Here is a 23,347-nt window from a genome sequence, read left to right as displayed (position 1 = left end):
CTTTTAATGTTTTATTTAAAAAAGGAACCTGAGACAGCAGAAGGAATAAATTGTTCTTGCAGAAGAAAAGGACATTTCTTCAGCATAGGAAAATGTCATTGTTCTGTAATTCCCAAATTAATTTAGCAATGAAGTTAATGAATATGAACAAAATGTATTGTTGCAATCAAATACAAGCCAGCTAAGACCTTGAAGAAGATTATTTCTTTAAAAATAAGCTCGCCAACAAAATTAAATCATTGGTTTAGAATAGCAGCCATTTTCCTTAGGGAAGACATATAGGTCAGCAGTATTGCATATGCTTTGCATGACAAAAGGACCAGATGCACTCCTTACCATCTCTACAGAGATGCGCTCATCAAAATCCCACATGTCTGCTGTCAAGCAGTGCAGATATTCTTGAGCTTCCTGGAGTCTTAATTAGACTTGACCTGAAGCGCCTCCATATAATCTTCAGCTCTCAGCATAATGCAGGTTCCATGCATAGGTAGATAGTGATAAATAGATATAGTACCTAAATGAGATCTACTTATGCATCTATCTAAATGGAATATCTAGGAGTCGTAGGGAACATTCAACTTGCCTATTTATGAAATATATACATTCTATTGAAATGTAAGCATAGACACCTAAATACAGTACATTTAGTTTGATTACTGAACCCATTTTCTGAGTTAATCAGGGGTTGCCACAAAGAAGAGGGAGTCAAGCTATTCTCCAAAATACCTGAGAGCAGGACAAGAAGAAATGGATGTAAACTAACCAAAGAGAGAAGCAACTTAGAACTAAGAAAAAAATTCCCGACAGTTAGAACAATTAATCAGTGGAACAACTTGCCTTCAGAAGTTGTGGTTGCTCCAACATTGGAAGTTTTTAAGAAGAGATTGGACAACCATTTGTCTGAAATGGCATAGGGTTTCCTGCCTAACCAGGGGGTTGGACTAGAAGACCTCCAAGATCCCTTCCAACTCTGTTATTCTGTTCTGTTCTATTCTATTCATAATACATTGGAGTAACCAACTTGGGGTTATCTGCATTAACCATTCACACATAGAGATGAATACATGAAACAGTTAAACATAGCAAAGATGTGTAACTGACGTAGTGGAACTTGTGTGAATACAACCAATTCATCACAACATTGGTGATGTTTAAACAAATGACATAATTATTATCACAATACTTGAATGAAATGATAATGGAAAAACATCTGAAATTGCATCCCCCCCAAAATTAACAAAACTTAATTACACAAACAGGCAGGCAGACAAAAGCAGCTAATTTTATAGAAATGTTGAATGGTATTACATCATACAATATATAAGAAATTCTAAGGATTCTTTTTTTGTAACAAGAGAAAACTACATTCCAGTTTAGCTGTGTGGATTGCATCAAACAAAGTCAAACTTAGTGTCAAGTTAAGCCTGAATTCTCCCTCTTTAAAATGTAATAGGTGCCCAATATTTTAAGGTCTAACTTGAATTTGATAGTCTTTTCTTTTGCTCATAACTTTATTAAACATTTCCTTATAAAAGATCCATGTAATTTAAACTTGCCACATGCATTTCCTCAATGTCACTTCTGTGGCCCTGAAAATATTCCCAGAGAAGTTGAGAGGTACTTTTCGGTGGCCATCTGAAGATTTTAAAGGAGAACTAGAGTTACTTATTTCATCTTCTTAAAACCCCAAAGCAGCAAAAAAACATTTTTCCAATTGGTTTACAGGACAAAAGAGTTTCATTCTTTCAAACTATAAATATTTACTCATCCCCAAAGGTTAACAGATAATCAGAGTTGGAAGGGATCTTGTAGGTCATCTAGTCCAACCCTCCGCCCAAGCGGGAGACCCTACACCATTTCTGACAAATGGCAGTCCAATGTCTTCTTGAAAGTCTCAAGTGATGGTGCTCCCACAACTTCCGAGGGCAAGCTGTTCCATTGGTTGATTGTGCTCACTGTCAGAAAGTTTCTCCTTATTTCCAGGTTAAATCTCTCCTTACTCAGTTTCCATCCATTATTCCTTGTCTGGCCTACAGGCGCTTTAGAAAATAGCTTGACCCCTTCCTCTCTGTGGCAGCCCCTCAAATATTGGAAGACCGCTATTTTCCCCCATTGACATCCTAATATCATTAACTATGATCCAAGTGATTCCTGGAAGCAAAGCATTCTTTTAAATAAGCTGAATCATAAATACATCTATCTTTTTCTAGTTGATGAAGTAAAAGGAAGTTGTGAGGAAACAGGAATGGATTTTTAATTGAAAGACAAATAGCCCATCTCTGGCACATCCTGGGATTAAATGTATGCTCAGGATACCATTTAGTCTTTCTTAATTTCAAGTGACTTAAATCTCTGCAAGACTTAAATCAAACATTTTCATTTTTAAACATGTATCAATAAGCTAGTATGCAAACACTTGCTGTATATCAATTATCCAGCAAATATCTCAAAGTAAATCCCACAAGCCTGAATTCTACCTACTCAAACGCATCGCTTGGATTATATTGCTAGCATGCCTGGAGAAAAATATGATCATTTGCAATGCACTTTTCTTAGAAGAGAAAAAAATGGACCACTTTCCTCCAAGATTGGGGAGAAAAAAAAATCTTCCCAACTCCGGTCCTATATATACTATATTGCCATAGTGGGTAATCTTTGTGATGACTTATTCTTTCTTTTCCCAGAATAATTAACCACAGAAATATATTCATGATTATGTGCCGTAATACAGCACACGTTCCTTAACCCAATTCAGAAACCATCAACAACAGGTGGCATCTTTCTACAAAACATTTTTGTAAGGTGGGACATGAGGAGAAAGAACATCAAGAAGGAACTTTTGTAACTATCTCTAAAACAACGATCCACTGAGATAACGAGCTGCTAAGAAACTGGTGACTTTCTGTAGTGTTGATTAATTCAGCCTGACCAATACTCATGCTGGCTAGTTACTTATAGTTAGTCAGATACTGAACCAAAGCCAACTGTATCTGGAAGATAACAAATTAAATGAGGTTGTTATGTTCTCTGCTTCCATGCGTCAAGCTTGCTCTTTAAAATAGTGGATAATATACCTAATATTTCTGCCACTGACTGCCACAAGCACATCATCTCCAGCCAAGATGAGCTGCTATGGATAAATTGCTTCCAGGTAGAAATTTTCTTTCAATAACCTAAAGCATTTTTTGACTGGAGAGCAACAGCTTGTCATTAGTCACCTTTGCACAGTCCTATATATTACTTTATGGGCCACTTTCTGATACGGGAATGATTATTAACAGGGATCTGGCCAAGCCAGAAGAACAGGCTGAAGAATATTCTCATTATTTTTAATCAAGTCTGAATGGACTTTACTGCCTATAGATAACACAATGATCCAGGATCAGTCTTAGACAAATAAAACCACATTGTGTTGGCTGCTAACAAGGCACAGAAACATACCCTATTTTCCTGTGAGAAGTTGACAGTAACCACCATTGACACTTGTGACAGGTGAGCAAGCTAAAAATAATTACCCAAGTGCACAGCCCATCTGTAAAAAAAAATTCAGTGTGTTCTACAGTAGTCTCTGCAATGTAGTTGCATGTGCCCTAAATTAGTGATTTAAGACACAGGTACTGCTTTTCTAGAATGAAACATGGGACAGGATTATGTGCTTGCCAACAAAAGCTGCATCCCAATTGTATAGGTTTATTGATCTAGAAATCAATAAACAGATGTTACACATTGACAAGACTTTGACTATACTTTCCTCCATTCCTGAAAATTAACATATTCAGTTTTATGCCTGTTTCAACAATATAAGCGGTTATCAAAAGGCTTGCCATAATTGTGCAAGATTTATTAATTTCTATTTTCTTGCTATGATAGTTTTAGCAGCATTTAATGAACATTGGTTGACCTGCCTGACAAAAATATTAGTATATATTGTAAGAATTCTGAATAATCTGGTGGTGTGATGGTCAAAATACTGGGCCTTCTTCCTTAGTTTCCATAATTCTACATTATAGTTTGTCTCCATAAAGGAATAGACTTACAAACTTATCTGTCAAAAATAAGGGTCTTCAAACTTGGCAAGTTTAAGACTTGCGGACTTCAATTCCCAGAATTCCTGAGCTAACATGACTGGAGGAGGAATTCTGGGAGTTGAAGTCCACAAGTCTTAAAGCTGTCAAGTTTGAAGACCCCTGCTCAAGATAGCCTTAAAACCTTAATAATTCATAACTCATAACATTACCAACTTGACAAATTCCATAAAAAGAATACAACTTTCTCCATAAAAAAAATAGCCTTACAATAAAAGAAAGGGAGGGAGGGAGGGAGGGAAGGAAGGGAGGGAGGAAGGGAGGAAGAAAGGAAGGAAGAAAGGAAGGAAGGAAAACACAAAGAAGGCTATGGCTTGGCTTAGCTTACATATGGAGTGAAATGGTATTTATAGGATATATTTCACCTTTTTATTCTGAGAATAAAAAGTTACATTTTAAATAGCGTATATAAACTATTCATAATACAGATTATGTTTAGATTTCCCATATCACCTCACCCCTACAAAGACATGCACAGATAAATAATCAATCCACTTTCACTATCGCAACTGCAACTCCCCCAAACCCAAACTATTTAGATAGATTGCTGGATGTGAGGTCTGGGGTGGGGGTGGGGGAGCAGCTGTGAGGTGGGGTGGGATTCATTTATCAAAGATGACTTCAAGTTAGGAATCATTCAGCTACTTGCTGAATTAATGTTACTATAGATACTTAGTAAATCCCAAACAACTGTGTTGGACTATAGCAATCCTGTCTGATATGATACACAACAACAAATGCAATTGAACTGTTATCTAAGGGTTGCTCATCCAAGGGCTAGATTACTTGTGCTTAATGATTCATTGATCAACTTCATGGTTGAAGGACTTCTATCATAATGCCGTTTAATTGGTTTGTTATTTTCTATACAATTTTCTTCAACAACCTTACTTCAAAAAAAAAACAACTAAGTATATGGAGCCATTCTGCCATTAATATTATTACCAACACTTCTAGATATTATAAAAAAGAAGAAAAGAAACATTCTTCTTCTTATAGAAATGCCAAAATCAGAGGCCAAGGTGTTCCTACATCTATTTGAAAAATTCTCAACGGGAAGTATAAATCTGTTGCAGTGATGACTTCCCATTTCAGCCTTTCAGTCAATGTGGTGTTCATCTGGACTTATTGGACAGTAGCTCACAGCCGGCAAGGTGAAGGGGATTTCTAATCCCACAAATCTGGAGGCATCCAGTTGGAAGAGACTGTTGTTTAACCACTCAGAAATATACCTCCTTAATTCACATCAGAGCCTCCACATTTCTCCTTACTGATCTTTGCAAACTGTCCTTCAGGTAAAATTCCAAGGTCTTGCTCTTTTCATCCTGGTAGAGAAGATGGGAGATTTTTCCCCACCAATTCCTTTCCATTTGAAATTCTTATTCATTTCACTGTGGTTATAGGCACAAGTGCTAGTTCATTAAAAAAAAAAGTTGGCATTCTTAAAAGAGACCGTCTGAATGAGAAGATGAACTGCTAGAAATGGGTTCTAAATAATTGAACAGAAAGCATAACAACATGATCATGGATTTGTCATCAGTGGGTAAATGTATAATATACTGTATGCAGCACCACCAAGGCAGCCAGCATTCAAGAGAGCATTCCCAAAATAACATCCTTTTTGGTCTCCTTGCTCTAAGGTTGCTAGCATGGCTTGCAGAGGTGACTTCCTGGCCAAATCTACTTAAATTCTTGCATGATATGTGCCTGGAGCTTGCACGGCTGTCTTCTCTGGTCTTTGTTTAATCTTTTGTTGTCAGCTTCCCTTGTCAACCTTTGTCTTCCTGCCCAGCTAACTAGTGAATCTCCCAATTTGCACTGGTGCTTGCAGGTGTTAATTGTACAGTGTGACCCAAGTTTAGATTAAACAAAATTCAGTATTGTTTTTAAAAAGCCAGATTCTTTGCTGTTGGTCATTTACTGCAACAGAATTATACCACTGTTTAAAAATTAAGAAAATTTATATCCTGAATGGTCTTGTAGAAAACCGTGACAATAGATAAATAAATGAATACATATGAGGTATAGTATCTGAGAATAATCTACAGGCCCATTCCAGCTCAATTTCCCAGAAGAACAATGAAATTTCACCTTAGGTGTAAGGACTACGGCAGATCCTCCACTGATACTAACGATAGGTACATAGGTCTGGGATGAGATGAAATCAAGGATCTGTGCCACAGCTTCTGTACCAACGTTGTCCTCAAAGACAATTCCATGGATTTTTGTGCTGGAGAGCATGTCACAAATTTGAGTCAAGAGTGTGCTGGGATTAGTGTCATTGACCACCATGGTGACTGGTTGGACCTCTAGAGGCATGTCCAGGAAGGTCTGGTATGTTAGTCGGCTCTGGATATGGAGGGAGTATGAAGAGCTGCTGAAAACCACAGCCACGTTTACCACAGGTTCCCTGGAGTTTGACACGGAAGTATCCATTAGGGCAGCTGAACAGCCCAGCACCATAGACAGCACCAGGGTGTTTGCCAATGTTCTGTCCATGGCCATTAAGGAGCCCCTGAAAGTCAGAACAAAGATAAATTATGGAAAGCATCCAAGGAAGAAATGAGTGGAAAGTACAGAAGATGTGTTTTACCAGTTGGTAAAACTTGGGGAGCTATTTACACAATGGATTTTGAGAAACCTGACTATGCCACTTAGCATACATGACCCAGAGGGTCAACCACAGTTCTAAGATAAGCACATTTATTTATTTATATCCTGCTTTTATTATTACATACCAATATTCCTTCCTCCTCCTATTTTTCCCACAACAACCACCCTGTGAGGTAGATTGGGCTGACAGAGTGACTGGTGGAGAGTAATCCAGCTGGCTTTCATGCCGAAGACAAGACTTGTTGAGAAGCACCCAGGCTGACAGGGAGTAGGGATCAAGCACAGAGTTAGCCTGGAGTCATTGCATAACCACAAAAGTAGCTAGCTTAAACTCTGCACGTGTGGGTTTGATAGGACTAAGACTCATGATCTCCCAGTTTCCAGTCTGATGTCTTATACACCAGTTCAAAGTGTAACCTATGATTTTCCAATATTGAATAATTTCTTGTAGTTGGTCACTTACAATTTTATCTGTAGACTTAAGGGGAAGTCTTAAATAGGCATCTAAGAATATGTAATGGGTGAAGCAGTTCTGAGTTATAGAAAAATAAACTCTATCAAATACTACTAAGCAATAATGGTATGGGAGGATTGCTTGCTTCTGAGATTGATACCCCATCATGTCTCCATTCTCAAGGGATCTTCTACGCGGGGATGTCTCCTCATTTTATCCTACAATAACAATTCTGTAAGGTAGTCCGTTGGAGCGGGAGAGTGCCTGGTCTAAATTTACACAGAGCGTTTTCATGGATGAAGTGAACCTTGGTTCCCGATCCTAGCCCAACATTTGAACTATCTAGCATTTCAACCCTACTAACTCCCATTCTCTCATAATCCAATACCTCTTTGCCTCATCCATCCCTGCTCTATAATTAAGCCTGTCATCTGCTCATCAAGTTTCCCTCCCATTTCTATTTTCCTTATTAGAAAGATGAATGAATCTTTCATTCATCCTTAAGGCTTTTCCTTTGTTTTATCATTTGAACAATTGCAATGTGTTCCACATGAAAATGCCCTTGAAGAGTATCCAGAAGCTTCTGCTGGTACAGAATGCTGCAGCATGGGCAATTATGTGCACTCTTAGAACAGCACTCCACGAGCAGTATTGGTTACCAGTTTGCTTTCATGTCTAATTTAAATGTTTTGACCTGTAAGGCATGGGAACAGGATATCAGAGAGACTGCCTCTCCCCAGTAATATAAGCCCACCCCAAGAGATTTGACAGAAAAGGCATGCTATGGGTACCATCGGCTAGGAACCTTCGTTTGGTGGATCTCAGGAGACATGCCTCTGCAATGGCATCCGCTTTATGGATCATTCTTCCCCCCAAAATTAGGTTAGGTCCATCTCTTTTGACATTCCAAGACCCTCAAGACCTGGTTATGTTCTGGCTCCATTGCTGGGCTGGGTTTTCTTATCCTCTCTTCCCTGGGATTTGTATCGCTGTTTTTTATACTACTTATTTTTAAATGATGTTTTTATTGTTATATCTGTTGGTTTTATATACAGTTTTATTTGTTTTTGTTTTTTACACTACCCAGAATCACCTTTGGTGAGATGGGTGGCTATATAGAGTTTATTAATAAATAAAATAAGTGTGGAGGACTCTTGATATTCTGTATTCCATCATTCTGTTTTACAGCCACCTTTTATATAACATATTACATCTATTGCCCCCTTAATTCTCTCTCCCTCTTCATATTTTACTGCATCAAATATTTGCTTTTTGTATTCTGAGAATCATTTTTGAAGAAGCTATCACTTTCTCACTCTACGTTGAACTTCAGATCCAGTTCTAGTTTGTGATTTATTTATTTTTATCTTATTTTATTGCTGGAAAGTGTCAAGAGATGTAATTTTGGAGTCCTTGGTGCCCTCTGAGTTTCGTGACAGACATTTTATTACCAAATTAGATAACATTATCAGTGCCAGCACTGATGAGGTTACCTAATTTGGTAATCAAACATCTGTAAGAGAACCACCAAGATCAAAGAGCACCGAGGACCCTCAGTTCAATCCTGAGCTAACATATGTTTTCCTTAAGATGTTAATTCTTGTTCCTGGCATTTTCTGTTATGCCTCTCTTGAACAGCCCACTTTGCAAGCCGGAAAAACCCCATGAGAGGAAGTCTGTTCTGTGGTGAAGTGCAAAGAAGGCAAACTATATAGTCTGTCAGACACAGAATCAGAATCGCTAAAGATACAAATACCGTACTTTAATGTATTATTAAGTGCCACATTCCCACATCCTCCCAGAAGAATAACATAAAATTCTATTATTTTACTTCATAAACATCTTTTCTTGGGGGGAAAATAATCTATCAAGTCCAATGAGCAAGGGGGGAAATGCAGAATAAATGCTTGGCACAACATTTATTTATTTATTTATTTTTATTTGTTTGATTTGCCAATTGTTTACAAGATAATAAGTATAAGTGTATACATAGTTGTGAATACATGAAATGGGTACATATAAGAAAAATAAAACAAGAATAAGAGAAACAATAGGACAGGGACGGTAGGCACGTCGGTGCGCTTATGCACGCCCCCTACAGACCTCTTAGGAAAGGGGTGAGGTCAATAGTAGACAGTCTAAGGTTAAAGTTTTTGGGGTTTGGGGAGGAAACTACAGAGTCGGGTAGAGTATTCCAGACATTGACCACTCTATTGCTGAAGTCGTATTTCCTGCAATCAAGTATGGTGCGGTTAACTTTGAGTTTGTATCTATTGTGTGCTCTTGTGTTGTTATGGTTGAAGCTGAAGTATTCATTGACAGGTAGGACATTGCAATGTATGATTTTATATACCATGCTTAAATCAGACCGAAGACGGCGTAATTCAAGGTTTTCTAGTTCTAGAATTTCAAGTCTGGTGGCATAAGGTATTCTACAATGAGTAGAGGAGTGGAGAACTCTTCTTGTGAAATATTTCTGGACATTCTTTTCCATTGACCTGAAGCTTTCTTGAGAAGCTCAGTTGTGAGGCTGGTGTCCGTCATGGGTAAAACTGTTGCACCTCTCTATCTCTCCCCATCCCTCCTGAATTTCTTTCTCCCTGCCTGCCCTTTTTTCTGGCTAGATTAGACCTGATACCATTTTTCTAAGCTGATAAAATTGGGGGGTGGGGTGCCAAGTGTGTCTGCTGGGGGTGCTGTTTCTATATTGTTCTGAGGCCCATTTATAAAAGAGGAACTTTCGGTCTCCCGCCGCCCCAAATTGTTGAATCTAGCTAGCTGTAGTTTCTTTCTGAATAAAAACCTCACATTGTTATTCAGATGACCTGTGAAATGATCCCCACTGAGCAACACATGAACAGCTTTTCTTTTCAAAAACTAAACTGTGCATATTTATATGGTTAAACAGAGAATGGCTTATAATGGAAGGCTTCTCTGACGATAATCTTTTACTCACTTCATTATTCCCCCCCATTAAAAAGAGCAAAAATTAGGCTGACTAATCTGCTCCCTTTCACCATTTAGGCTGCTTCACAAGCCTATTCTCTCTCTCTTCTCCTCTGAGACAAGCACATAGACACACACACACACACACACACACACACACAAAGATATAGCAGCACAACTCCAGCAACTCAACAATGGGGAAAGAAAGGAGTCACAGAACTCTAGCTACAACTATGACACCAAGGAAAAAAAAAATCAAAACCTGTTGTAGTGAACATTTGTATTTATTTTCCAAAATGTGTTTTATTCAATTACTTTCAATTGCAAGTTTGTGCAACTAAATACCAAAAGCTTAGCTTTCTCCCCATTTTTTCCTAAATTTTAATCTTTTCCCTTCTCAAGTTCCCTCTAGTGCCACTCAGTGGCCAATCTTGATGCTTCCTCCTCATTGTACAATTTCCTATAGATCCACGATCCCTTTGAACCAATGCATCCAGCCTTAGTTTATATTTTATTTCTTTCTATTGTGCCCAAAAACTATTATGCTGTTCATTTTTATTCCCTATTCTTATCCTGGCTACTATGATGCTTCTACAGCTATGAAGCCTTTTTCTCTCTCCCTCACCTCAAGCAGTGCAAAGTACTTGAGGATAAATTGGCTAATGCTTTGTACGGTGAACAAAGTGTACATATTTAAGGTAAAAGACAATAATTCCTTATTCATCTCAATGATAACACCTCTGAAAGGAAGCATTTTCACCAGGTAAATACACAAGGCCTCTTTCTGTGTAGATGGGAAGAGTAACCTCTTTCTGTGTAGATGGGAAGAGTAGTGCATTTTAGTTCATATCAGTGGGAACATTCATATCCATTTGCTGAATTATGTTTTTCTTTTAGCAGAGATACAAATGTAAAAGCCCAGTGTATGAGAACAATGGTCTAGAGCACTGTTTCTCAATCTTGGCAACTTTTAAGATGTGTGGACTTCAATGTCCAGCATTTGAGAGGCCGACACAAAGAAGAGGGGGGTTAACTTATTGTCCAAAGCACCAGAAGGCAAGAAACAATGGATGGAAACCAATCAAGGAGAGAAGCAACCCAGAACTGAGGAGAAACTTTCTAACAGTGAGAACAATTAGCCAGTGGAACAGTTTGTCTCCAGAAGTTATAGATGCTTCATAACTGGAGGTTTTTAAGAAGAAACTGGACAGGCACTTGTCTGAAATGGTATAGGATCTCCTGCTTGAGCAGGAGGCTGGACTAGATGACCTCTAAGGTCCCTTCCGGCTCTGTTCTGAGTCTGAACTCCTAGAATTCCCCATCCAACGTACTGGAATTCTGGAATGAATTCCACACATTTTAATGTTGCCAAGTTTGAGAACTTTGTTCTAGAGGATCTGGGATTATGTCCTGAGGACTGATAATTAAACTGAAACTGCAATATCGACAAAATGTCCATGCTTCCCTCCACATGGTAGCAGTTTCACATTATTATCTGATGAATTCATTAATCATAAGTAATGGTTTTAAATGAATTTACATTTTATTTATTTAAATTTAATTATTTATTTCAAGTACTGATATGGTTCCCAACTGTTGATGTAATTTCCCCGTTAGGAGAATGAGCGCATACAGGGAGACGTAGCGAGAGAAGTGAAGAATAACACACACACAGCACACAGATACACTGTACAGTAAATGTAGGTTTTTACTTCCAATAAACATTTAAGCAAAGTCCAAACAAGCAGTCCAAGTCATTCACAGGTAAAGCAGTCAGTTTTTCAGTTCAGGGATAATCCAAATATCAAAGTCCAGTATAAAAAACAGTTCAGTAACAGACTTACATCAACGATCAGTAACAGTCATTAGGAGGAGACAACACTCTCCAACAGAAGGAACAGATACTCACACTGAGACCTAACAACCCAGGTTTCTCGCTCCATCTTATTGCCATTTGCGGAACCACACCCAATTACAGTTTTAGCATTCTCTTAAAGACATAGTATTAAAATGTCTATCCTAGTTTATATATTTCCAACCCAAATAACTCTTAGGTGACTTACATTTCTAACACCAACCAACATCATGTGGCTCAGCGTTGTACAATGGAAATAAACAACAAGATATTTAATTCAATAAAATAAATTAAAATTATATTTCCTCTTTAAGGGAAGAAACCCTATGCCGAATAACCTTTCCTCCTTTACATTTATTTCCCTCCCTATATGCCTGTTCAAAAAAGAAAGAAAAAGAATAAATAGAAGCAGAAATATTTAATATTTTTATGACCATTCTCTGTCTCTGTCTCCCTCCCTCCTTCCCTCCCCCTCCCTCCCTCCCTCTCACATATGTCACTAAGTGTTGGGATTAAGGGGTGTCAACATTTATTGATTTATTTAAGAAAATTTATATGGCCACCCAACACACACTCAGTGACTCCAGGCAGCTTACAAGGATAAAAACCCAGTATTAAAAAACAATAAAAAGCAGTAACTCTCACCCCTTTATGGAAATTTATGAAGAAGGAAAATATTAGAAGGCTGCAGCAGGTCGGATATGCAGAAAACCCTGGAAAATAACAAGGATATTTTGAGAGAAAGGCAAAGAGGACAAAACTGGAGCAAATTTAAGCAAGTATTGCTGATCATAGGTTAAGAAGATTTGTGGGCAACGTATAGGGTTTGTGCTTGGAATGTGACACTCATGAAAAAAACAAAATGTTATGATAGTTATATAGTTACTTACCAAGTACATATAAACTATATTAAAGTAACCAAAATATCTTTACAATCCCCAAGGTGTGTCACATCTTTTGAGCACCCCTAATGTTTGGAAATTGAATGCTGAAAAATTTGACGCACCCTAAAAGTTGCATGGAACACTACAAAGACATTGCATGTGCTAAGAGGAAGAGAAAGATGACTTTGGGCCAATCCTATGTAACTTTCATTTGTAATCCTTGTATTCCCTTCTTATTGTCCAACCATTTCTTGCTTCAGAAATACTGAAATAATTCTTTGTTTTAATTTTACAAGCAGTATGTTCCTCACTATTAAATTATTATATTTCTTATTATTTTTCTCTCCTGAAGTTATTTATATTTCTATTGTTAAAATCCACACTCTTGTTTTGTTATTCTAGCTAGCTAGCCCAATGGAATATTGCAAGGAAATTATTTAAAAAGACCTGCTATTTCCAGACAGAGATGATCGTAATGTATAGTAATAAAATATAATTATTCTTGTGCCACAGCAAGTTGTCCCCTGGTGAGTTGGCCATGGCAACTGCACCAAGTTATCCGATTCTGGACCCTCTGTCCCAAGCTACAATAGCCATCTCAGTACAACAGCCTTCTTGGTTTTTTTTCTGTCTGGTCTTTTTGGTTTTTAACCCTGAGAAAGAATTGAGAATTCCCCCACTCTTCCTATTTCACAGCCTAAGAAACTCTTTTCACCTCTTTTGAACCTAGAGAAGTATAATATGATGAAATCGGATGGACTGCAATAGTATTTGCTAGAGAAAAATGAGAAAATGCAGGGCAATTGCTGAAATGAAAAGCACTAAATGGATGTTGGGAGTAATCAAGAAGGATCAGGAAGAAAGTTGAGAAATGAGACATTGTTTCTTTCAATTTGCACCTATCTGTAAAGCTCAAAGGAATGTAGGCTAACAACAGAATTCAAACATGACAGGAAAAAACAGTGAGATCAGAGGAAGAATTCATTGGAAAAACATCTCTTGCTAAAGTTCAAAGGAAGACAAAAAAAGCACTTTTGAATTCTATATATGGATAATTCAAGTCCCATTAACACAAACAATCATATCCACCATCAAATGTGATAAAATTTAGGCAAACTGATTTTAGTCAAGGGGGGAGGGTTTAATAGGGACTGAGTTTTTATTTTAAAGTTAAGATGCTCCACAACCCGACAAAACACAGGCAGATAAATGTGACTTGAAACAGTGTGACATATTTGTCACTTGATTGAAGTATCCTGTTTCAGATAACACATTCACCTATAATTCCTTCTTTCCTTCCTTCCCACTCACTTACATACACACATGCTTCTCAATTTTTGAGTGCTAAATTAAAATCCCCTCCTTTTTATATCATAAATGATAGAGTGAGAAAGAGACGATAGATGATAGATATGCATGTATATTTCCCTCTCATATTTCCTCTTTCTTTCCTCACGTGTCCTTTGCTTCCAAGGAGTTCAATGCCCTTGTGCAATTTTGCATCCTTTGAAGTGAAGCTATGGAGGACTACAGTCTCTCCTCTTCCCATTCCCTTCCTCATCCGTCTCCCGTGGTGTCAGCTGCCACGGCACAGCCTGTCTTCCATTCAGTTGTGTATGTCTGGATAGATGTATTCCACAGCCTGATAGGTACCTTCAATTGAAAGATTAAGCAGCAGCAATAATAAAAAATTTAAGGCACTTTAAGGGAAAGAAATTAGGTTTAATGACTTTGGAGAATGCAGCACTTAAAGCTGCCAATCAAGGGTATGCAAAATATAAACAAGTTTGGAAAAGGATTCTTCAGCTAGCCTGGGGCCCCGATCCTAAGCAATTCTCACGGAGGCACAGCAATTAAGATTGTTATGAGGAAACAGCAGTATTACAGTAGTGTTTCCTACATCCAGTAGACCAGCATGTTTGCATGCACGTGTCTGTGTACCTCCACATACTCGTGAATCTGTACGTACAAAAGACAAAAGACATCCTTAAGTCCATTTGACCTCTGGAAATGCATCTATGCAATTTTACTGGCAGCCATACAGGAGTGATTTCATTTTGCTATTGTCCAGGGTGCTTTTTGATCCCAGTCTAACTAACAGCCATAGAAATCCCAGGTGGTCCTGAGCACCAAACTGCTTTTTTCTACCTTTGCATTACACACTTGCAGCAGAAAATAACAGCATTAAAGAAGTTTCCCACAGCAATCAGATAGATTATTCAGTGCACACTTAGGACAGACCTAAGGGCTGGCCAACTCCTGAAGCAAAGGAAGTCCTTTTTACTTCAAGTGATGGATTCATAAGGGTGGCAGGCTGCAGCCCAAATGATTCACTTTCTATGCAGTTCCTAAGTGTGTTGTATTGCAGGCAAGATGACTATAGACATTGCCTGTTCTGCTATGGCTCAGATAGTCTTCCTGACTGTCTCACCCACAAGTGCTTTACTCGCTCTGATGCCCGCACTCAGGTCAAGATAGTAGAAGGTGGCAGTGGTATAGCGTGGAGCAGTGGCCTTCCCACCTTAGCTGGCTGGTCCTTTCAGGCTTCACCGGTTAAGCCACAAGGGTACATGTTCTCTATGTCAACCCACAGCTGAAGAGCTTTCATTCATCAAATGATGACTAAAATAACCTGTAAATGATCAGTCAGGGAATGCATTTCCCCTTTCCCCCCTCTCCCAATTGGTCCTGAGGAACATAAACGTTATAAATCTGTATCACAACTGGTCAATCCTTGTATCCCTCTTTTCATAGACTATATGTCCATTGTAAACAATATCACTCTCGTACTGAAAGCTATGCACACACTTTTCCTAATCAATGTGAGTTGTTACCTTCTTTATATTATTGGCCTTCAAATGGCAATTTTGGGTTGCAGCTTAATCTAAGGTGGGTTACAGCAGCAACAGTAACTTCATTAAAGTGCATATTAGAACATTAAGAGGAAATCTGTGGACCTTCAAAGGTTGAAAAATGTAGATTTACTGAATTACAGTGGCCTGATTTTCACACAATACAAAATCAATGCCTGGGTTCGTATAGCGTTCTAAGTGCTCTACAATATAGCTAATTAAGCAGGAGAAAGAATGCAGGAGGAGAGAAACATCAAAGTTAGGAGTGTATTATTTTTGAACTACTGCTTGTGTGAAAAAGAAATGAAGACTCAGTTGTATTTAGGGAACAATATGGTGATAGGAAAGCCTAGATTATTTAAATGTTTCTACCTCTAAGAGTGTGTTAGTGTGTTATTCTTCATTATGGAGAAAAAAATCCCAGTCAATATTTAAATTGTGTAAGTCAGAGTCAGAACTGAAATGGGAACATTTGTAGAAGAGAAGAAGGAAGTAAAGGAAGCCTCAGATGGCATCCAAAGCAATTTTTTTAGACAAGAGAATCCCTCTGCTTTTAAAATAAACAAAGGGGTGAATCTAAGTGCTAGTGCTTTCTTCTGAGTGTTCTCCTACCATCAACCACCACTGTTGATCTCAAAATTGCTCTTTTTCTTCTTCAAAAGGCAACTGGACTCTTTTTTATCCCCTTGAGAAACAGAAAACGTTTCGCTTCTCATCCAAGAAGCGTCATCAGTTCTGATGGTGGAGAGATGGAAGGATAAGTTCTGATAGGATGGGGTGGGGTAATGGAAGGATTGTATTTCTTTGCAGTCATCTGGTTGTTAGTACTTTCTGAGAGCTGTTGAGACCACTTGGGGGTTCATCTGTACTCTCAGGGTCATCTGTATCAGAGTGCAATTGGGTGTGGCATCTTCTTAGAACTGCTGCAAGATCTGAGCTGTAAATTGGAGATAATAATGACTTATCCCCCCCTCTCCCCGTTGAGGGAGGGCTGTTCAATTCTAACACAGATGGATTCTTTCACCTTCTCTTTCTAACCAATGGGCCTCTCTATTCAAAATGCGGACTTTGTTATCTTCAAAAGAGTGACCTTTGTCTTTCAACAGCAGAAGGACCACACTTGGATGTCTGAGATTCTCCACGAATACCACTGCTTATGTCCCAGCATGGAATATCTCTCCTGCCCGAGATCTTCCCCAGCATGAGAATCTCTAATAGAATCTGCTAACACCACAAGTCCCACCCAGCCCAATCAGCACGGCTAAAGGTTAGGAATGACAACATCTATAGCTCAGAAATATCTGGAGGTCACAGGTTTTCTATCCCTGGCTTTGGAAAAGAAATATAAACTTATTAAATATCATATAAGATTAGCTATAGTTGAAAAAATGAATTACTGCACAATGTAGTTTGCTTGGCCTGGAATTAGCCGTAGACTAAACACTATTGTTTAGGCTTTGTGATTACAACTAAACCCATGACTAAACTACACAATGGTTTGCATAATGAATAAATCCTCTCATTGGTTAATTTACAACGCACAACTTACAATTCCTCCTATGAACCGAACCAACCAATATGGCCCTCTTGGACTTGCAGAACTTCAAGGTCTGAGACATGGCAGCTTATTGTTACCCTTGTAATTAAAGAGGCCAGAAAGGAAATTTGGAACATTCTGCATGTGAAACATGTCCTCTATTACCAAGTAGTAACATAACCCATTACTCATGTTAAATTTATTTGTTTCCATTTGATTGGATGCCTTATGAGAAATGGCTTATGCCAATTAAAGATATGGACAATCTCCCTTTAAAATAAAACTTGATTTATATTAATAAAACCTAAAATATAAACAGCTGCTGAAAAAGACAAATGAGTGGCAAGCTAAGCAGATCCTTCTTCTCTTAACAGCTTATCCACCCTGCCTGGTTGCTCTTTTACCAGAATGGGTCAGAAACATTTCTGGAAGTTTCTGAAACAGATGATATTGCTTTACACAATTGCAGATGTGCCTCCCAGGTGTCTTTTAGTGTCATTAAAGTACAGTTTTATCCTTTATGTTGCCTTGAAATTTGTGCCTAATTGGGATATTGTATGCTTTACTTCATTGCAGTCTAGCCCTGCAATTTATTGGCTACTTAACAGAGGCAAAAATGCCCCTTCAACTGAATCAATACTATAGTTTCCCTGTTCTCTAATATTTCAGATATTTCAAAACTTTCAGAATGGTTCAGAGCTTCTAGAGTTACTTTTATCAGTAATGCTATAATAGCACAAGGCTTATAAGTTTTGTTTTGTAAATAGAAGATTACTGTTTGGAAACCTGGCAGATTTTTTTAAAAAATAGTATCTTTCCCGCCTTGAGTGACCCACTTTCCCCTGGGCTTTTATTTTATTTTAACCAGTTGTGGATCATTTTACCATTTCACCAATCACTTGAGGGGACAGGATTTCATCCCCTCTCAGTTTCACCTCAAGTGATTGGAGAAATAATGAAATGGTTCACTACAAGACATTTAAAAAATAGTAATAAAGTCCAAGAGGTAACTCAAGAATAAAAAAAAAAATAGTAATAAATATTAAGCTAGGATTCAAACCAACAACTTTTTCTTTGCAAGGCAAGTGTTATATTATTGTAATTTAATGGATAAGAGTAAATCTAGATTATAGACCAGCAGGGTGACAAGAAAGGATTTTTTAAAATGTTAATCTAATTATTGCACACGCTTCTTGATGTTTTAATGTAGTATAAATCAATTTGTAGTACTTTCAATGCATATATTTTGTATATATGTATCTACCTATTTATTTATGTGCATGTATGAATGCATGCATGTACACTCACACACACACATGCACACACACACATGCACACATATCCATAGAAAGGAAAACTATTGATGATAGGATGACACAGGAGCAGGAAAAATTGTCTCCTGGGAGAATATGGTAGCTATTATGAAGTGTCTCAGCCTAGACAGAATTTTCTTAGAATCAGGTAGCAAAGCACAGGCCAAAGACTGCTTAAGAGCTCTCAGCTTCAATGCTGCTGTTATTTTCTTTCTTCCAAGTTTGTATTTTAAAAAAACCCAACAATTTTTGATTCCATTTATGAAGAAATTTACACTTTGGGTTGGTTCTGTACATTTAAGAAAATAAAATAAACAAATTCTTAATCATCCCTGCAATATATCTTAAATTATCATTGAATGAATTAACTGAATATTTAATTCAAGGTCAATGGCACTGACACAAAATTCAATGTTCAGTATATTAATTCAGTCCATTAAAATCAATCAGACTTATTTCAAAGAAAAAATATTTAGGACAGGAATGCCTCCATAACATAAACGGTTATTTCTTTTTTAGACGTCATATACAGAAAGAAGGGAATTATTAGGTTTCCACCCCCCTCCCCCCATCCCAAAGCATTCATTACCTCTTCTATGCCCACCCCATGAAAGAGGACTGTCAGACTATCTCCACTCTCTTCAATGCTTCATTTCATTTCTACTTTATTAAGAGTCCTGTTTAGCTCAGACGATTCTCTAGTTCAGCACCCCATTTATGTAATACTGTAGTTATTTTTCAGCTTGTGCATTTCTTCACAGACAAATCCTTAACTTAGGGGAGCATGAGCACACGTTAATATCCTGCCACAGAAAAGTCCTATTAGCCACCACAATTAGTAGTCATAATCCTCCAAAATTTTGCCTAATCCTTTACAAAACTGTCCGTGCTGTGTTTAGGAAAAGGGAATGGGTAAGCCACCAGAGTTCCTTGCCCATAGCCCTCTCTACTCTGAAAGAGTTGGTAATGCTCAGAAAATAGATGAAGGCACAGAGGAAGTGTTTATGTCCACAGTGGACACAATCTAAACTTCCTTTCTCTCCCATATTGTCAGGCACAAAAGACCAAGTTCACACGTGAAGGTTCAATTAAATGGATTTATTCCTAAAAGCCTACGCACAGGAATCATCTCAACTAGTGATGGGCACTTGCTTAACTATACGAGTCAACAGAACACAAGTGGGGGGTGGGTTGGACTCAGTTCTCTTGCGACTAGGTAAGGATTCTAAGGCTGGTCCCCCTTTTCATTCCACCCCCAGGTTCTGTCATCCCTTCTCCTACATATATGCTGTTCATATTATGACGTTTATAGTGAGCTTCTGTGGTGAATTATGAGTTAAAAGGGTGAATTATCAAATTCTTGGTGATGCACATAATTAGCACATGCCCCAATTCAATATAATAAAACATTCTGTTGGATGCTCCATAGAAAGATCCTTAAAAGAGGCACAAGAGAATTTTCAGGTCATGGTTCATTTGCCTTTCCCTTTGCCACCTTTATTGCCCAAGCAAGGCAGCCAGCTCTCATCACCTTAGCCCTCTTTGGCTAATGAGAGTCAATTTACCTGATGCTATTACGTTTTTTTGCATCCAACTCAGAGAGCAGGAGTTAACAACTATCACTTGCTACCTGTCCCCATGGAAAGGCAATGGTACAGCTCAGTGAAGAAAACCCAGAAATCACTGTACTTTGTAGTAACAATGCCTTCTGAAGAAAAGTAATAGCCATATGCACTCAACAAGAGATGCTTAATGAGAATTGAACCATGGAGGGGTGAAAAATAAATGTAGTAGATCAACCCTAATGGAAGAAGACAGTAAACATTCTCTGCAGATTATTAGGAATTTGATCATTTGTTGTTATTGTTGTTATTTTCCCCATACAGAACATTCTGATATCAGGGAAGGCATTAGTAAAAATAACCCTTGAGATAAAATAAATAATTAGTTGCTATTGCATCAAGCCTGACTTCTAGTAATAGCATGGACGAATACTTGCCACCACAATCTGGATCCAGGGATATCTTGTATCTCGTCCAAGGACAATCTTATGGCTTCTTTGATCCCATCTATCCAACTTAAGGCTTGTCCGCCTTTCTACTTTGTTGAATCTTGCCAAGGTTATTATCTGTGCATGTCACATGCTCAAAGTATATGAGTTTCTGCTTGCTAATAATTGCCTCAAGTGCCTTTAATTTGATTCAGGACTAACCAATTTTTCTTGGAGTTAATGACATTCTTATTAATTGTTTCCTAATCAATAATTCAAATGCTTCTTTCTCTCTCTTCTTTCTTTCTTTTCTTCTTTTTTCTTTCTCTTCAGCTTTCACGGCTATACATTACTATTGGAAAGACCACTGCAGTAATTATTCTGATCTTTGAAATATTCTTTTCCTTTTTTGGCTTTACCTACCATAAGTTGGTCTTTGCTTTCCTCCCTCAGTTTCATTCTTCGCAAGGTCCATCTTTATTTTTGAACCCCAGACACCAAAACTATCTATCATCTATATCTATCTGTACCTTCACTGCCAGATATAAATTCATGAAGCATATTGGTTATGTTACTTTGTCTTAATAACTGTCATTACCCAGATTATTCATTTTTCTTTTTTTTTACTTTCCTTACTTTCAGTTTACAAAATAGTATCAACTGTGTATTCCAATGATTCAGCTTGCAATACCAACTCCAGCTATCACATATCTTTCAGTCCTGTCAATTTTATAATATAGTCAAGATATACATTAAACAACTATAGAAAAAATATGTGCCTTTGTTCCACCCCTTCCCTATTCTAAAACAGTTTCTCCAAATTCAAGTTCTTACATTAGCTTCTTGCTTATTGTAACGATTCCTCAAAATTATCAGATCTTCTCCATTCCTGTTAGCTATCTGATTTGAAAATGGTTTATTCGTTTGACATTTTTCCCTGTATGAAAGGCTCTGTCTTTCTTTGCAAGATCTTGATGTTTATCTCAGTTGAGATTTGAAGATGGCATTTCATCCAACTCTAGGGCTTAAACCCTGCATATATTGAATACAGCAAAGGTCCCTTTCATGTGGTGTTTTTTTTTGGGGGTGGGGGGTGGGGGCAGATAGTAGATATGAAAGAGAGAACCATAGTTACATATGCTGGGTTCTTTTTTACACCTTTCCCCCCCTTAACTATCGTGATATTCAGATGTGCATTGATTTGGATTGAACTTGCAAGCTGATACTTTCCCCTGTCCTATTTATTTCTTTATTAAACTTATATGCCACCTATCTCACCTAGAAGTAGCTCAAGGTGGCTTAGAATCAATAAAACATTAAAACAATAAAAACACTAAAATTGACTTAAACACTAACAAAGAGAAGAAGATACATATTCACATTCACACGCACACTAATCACAATCTCCATCTACCCAAATTGCTAGGAGAAAGAATCTCTTTCACGTTTGCAGTAAATTTCAAGTATTTTTAGTTCCGCCATCAATATTTCATGAAGAATATAGCATCAACTACCCCAGAGCTGTAGAGAGAGAGAAAAAAAAACCCCAAGAGACTCTTACATCTATGATTTGCCTGTCTTAATTTCTTTTCAAGGCCATTTAACTTTATTGAAGGCTGCATCGGTCCCAACTTCTACTACTTTCCTCATGCGACAGAGTTCATATTTTACTTACATACCAGAATTTGTACCTCATGCTCCAGCCAATGTGGCACCCCCAACTACCTCAAAATCAGGTTAGCTCTGCTGTACGGAAGGAGTCATTCGTGGCAACAATCCTTTCTCCTTCCCCCAGTCCCTTGGGTGTAACAAGACTTGCCAATCCAATACTTTTGGAGAATTAACCATAGCTTCATGAAAAGGATGGTGAGGGTGGGAAGATTCCAAAGCAGTCATGCCTAAACAAGGCACCCGTTTCCCTTGTTTTATTCTCATTGCCCTTGTTTCTTGGAATCCAAAGGATGCTGGAGTTTTGTTTCCTCCCACCTGGCACAGAGCCAGGTACTAAGCTATCCAAAGAAGCCATGAAATAGCAAAATTCAAGGCTTGTCAGGTTGATCAGGAATACCCAAAATGGAAAAATACTGCATGCCTCTATCCTATTCTTTGAGGCTGAAGACAAGAATCACAGGGTAGATTCTAAATTCAGGACCATCAGTTATTTAAAAGAAATAACAAAAAGGAAAAAGGTGAATTCTGCACCACTTCCCCTACATTCCTCTAAATTGCCATGGTCTCTTTAATAGTAATCAGCCAGATGTTTAGACTGGATTCTGCATTTTTATCCATGAACCCACTTATTGAGTCCTTCCCAAGGACCTGGGACAGTCTGATGTTGTCTGATGGTATTAAAAGTATCATCGCAGGATGTAAGCTGTTCCAAGTAAAGCTTCCTTTTACAATTAACTGTGGGTGAATTTTGTCAATGCTGGTGGTGTTCAAGTGGTGATCCAGATGTTTTGGGATTGTACCCAAAGCACCTTTTTTTTATTATTAGTGCTACCTTTTCTTTCTTTTGCCACAGTCACTCTATTTCTATTAGTAGGTCTTTATATTTTGTAGTTTTTCTCCATTTCTTTCTTTTCTAGTCTGAGTATTGTAACATCCAATTATTATTGCTATTGGTATTTGTTATTTTGGTCAATCAGAAGTATCATAGTAAAATGTAAAAAAAACTGGTTGCTTTAATGCACTTGAACCATTAAGATGTAGTGCATATTTACTCAATGGCTTTGCTTTAAGGAAAATCATTCAAGCTTACTGAAGGTTGTCCCTTTTGCATTGTCTCTAACTGGGAAACAATGCAATTTCTAGTCCA

At 37.8% G+C, this 23,347-nt stretch overlaps 1 protein-coding gene across 1 annotated transcript in view; it reads right to left on the bottom strand.

Annotated features, from left to right (window-relative positions):
- GRIN2C (glutamate ionotropic receptor NMDA type subunit 2C) overlaps positions 1 to 23,347 on the bottom strand; it is an 87,991-nt gene that overhangs the window by 53,579 nt on the left and 11,065 nt on the right. The window contains exon 2 of the mRNA XM_087955832.1: positions 6,177 to 6,600. Coding sequence (XP_087811958.1) covers positions 6,177 to 6,590 — 414 coding nt within the window. The 5' untranslated portion in view covers positions 6,591 to 6,600. The remainder of the gene's footprint in view (positions 1 to 6,176; positions 6,601 to 23,347) is intronic.

The sequence above is a fragment of the Notechis scutatus genome, chromosome 2 (assembly GCF_049901735.1).
Source record: "Notechis scutatus isolate UNSWTSFEM ecotype Mainland chromosome 2, rNotScu1.2, whole genome shotgun sequence".
In the NCBI taxonomy this organism is placed as follows: Eukaryota; Metazoa; Chordata; class Lepidosauria; order Squamata; family Elapidae; genus Notechis; species Notechis scutatus.
Note: the sequence above shows the minus strand (reverse complement) of the source record. Positions and strands in the feature narration are given on the sequence as shown.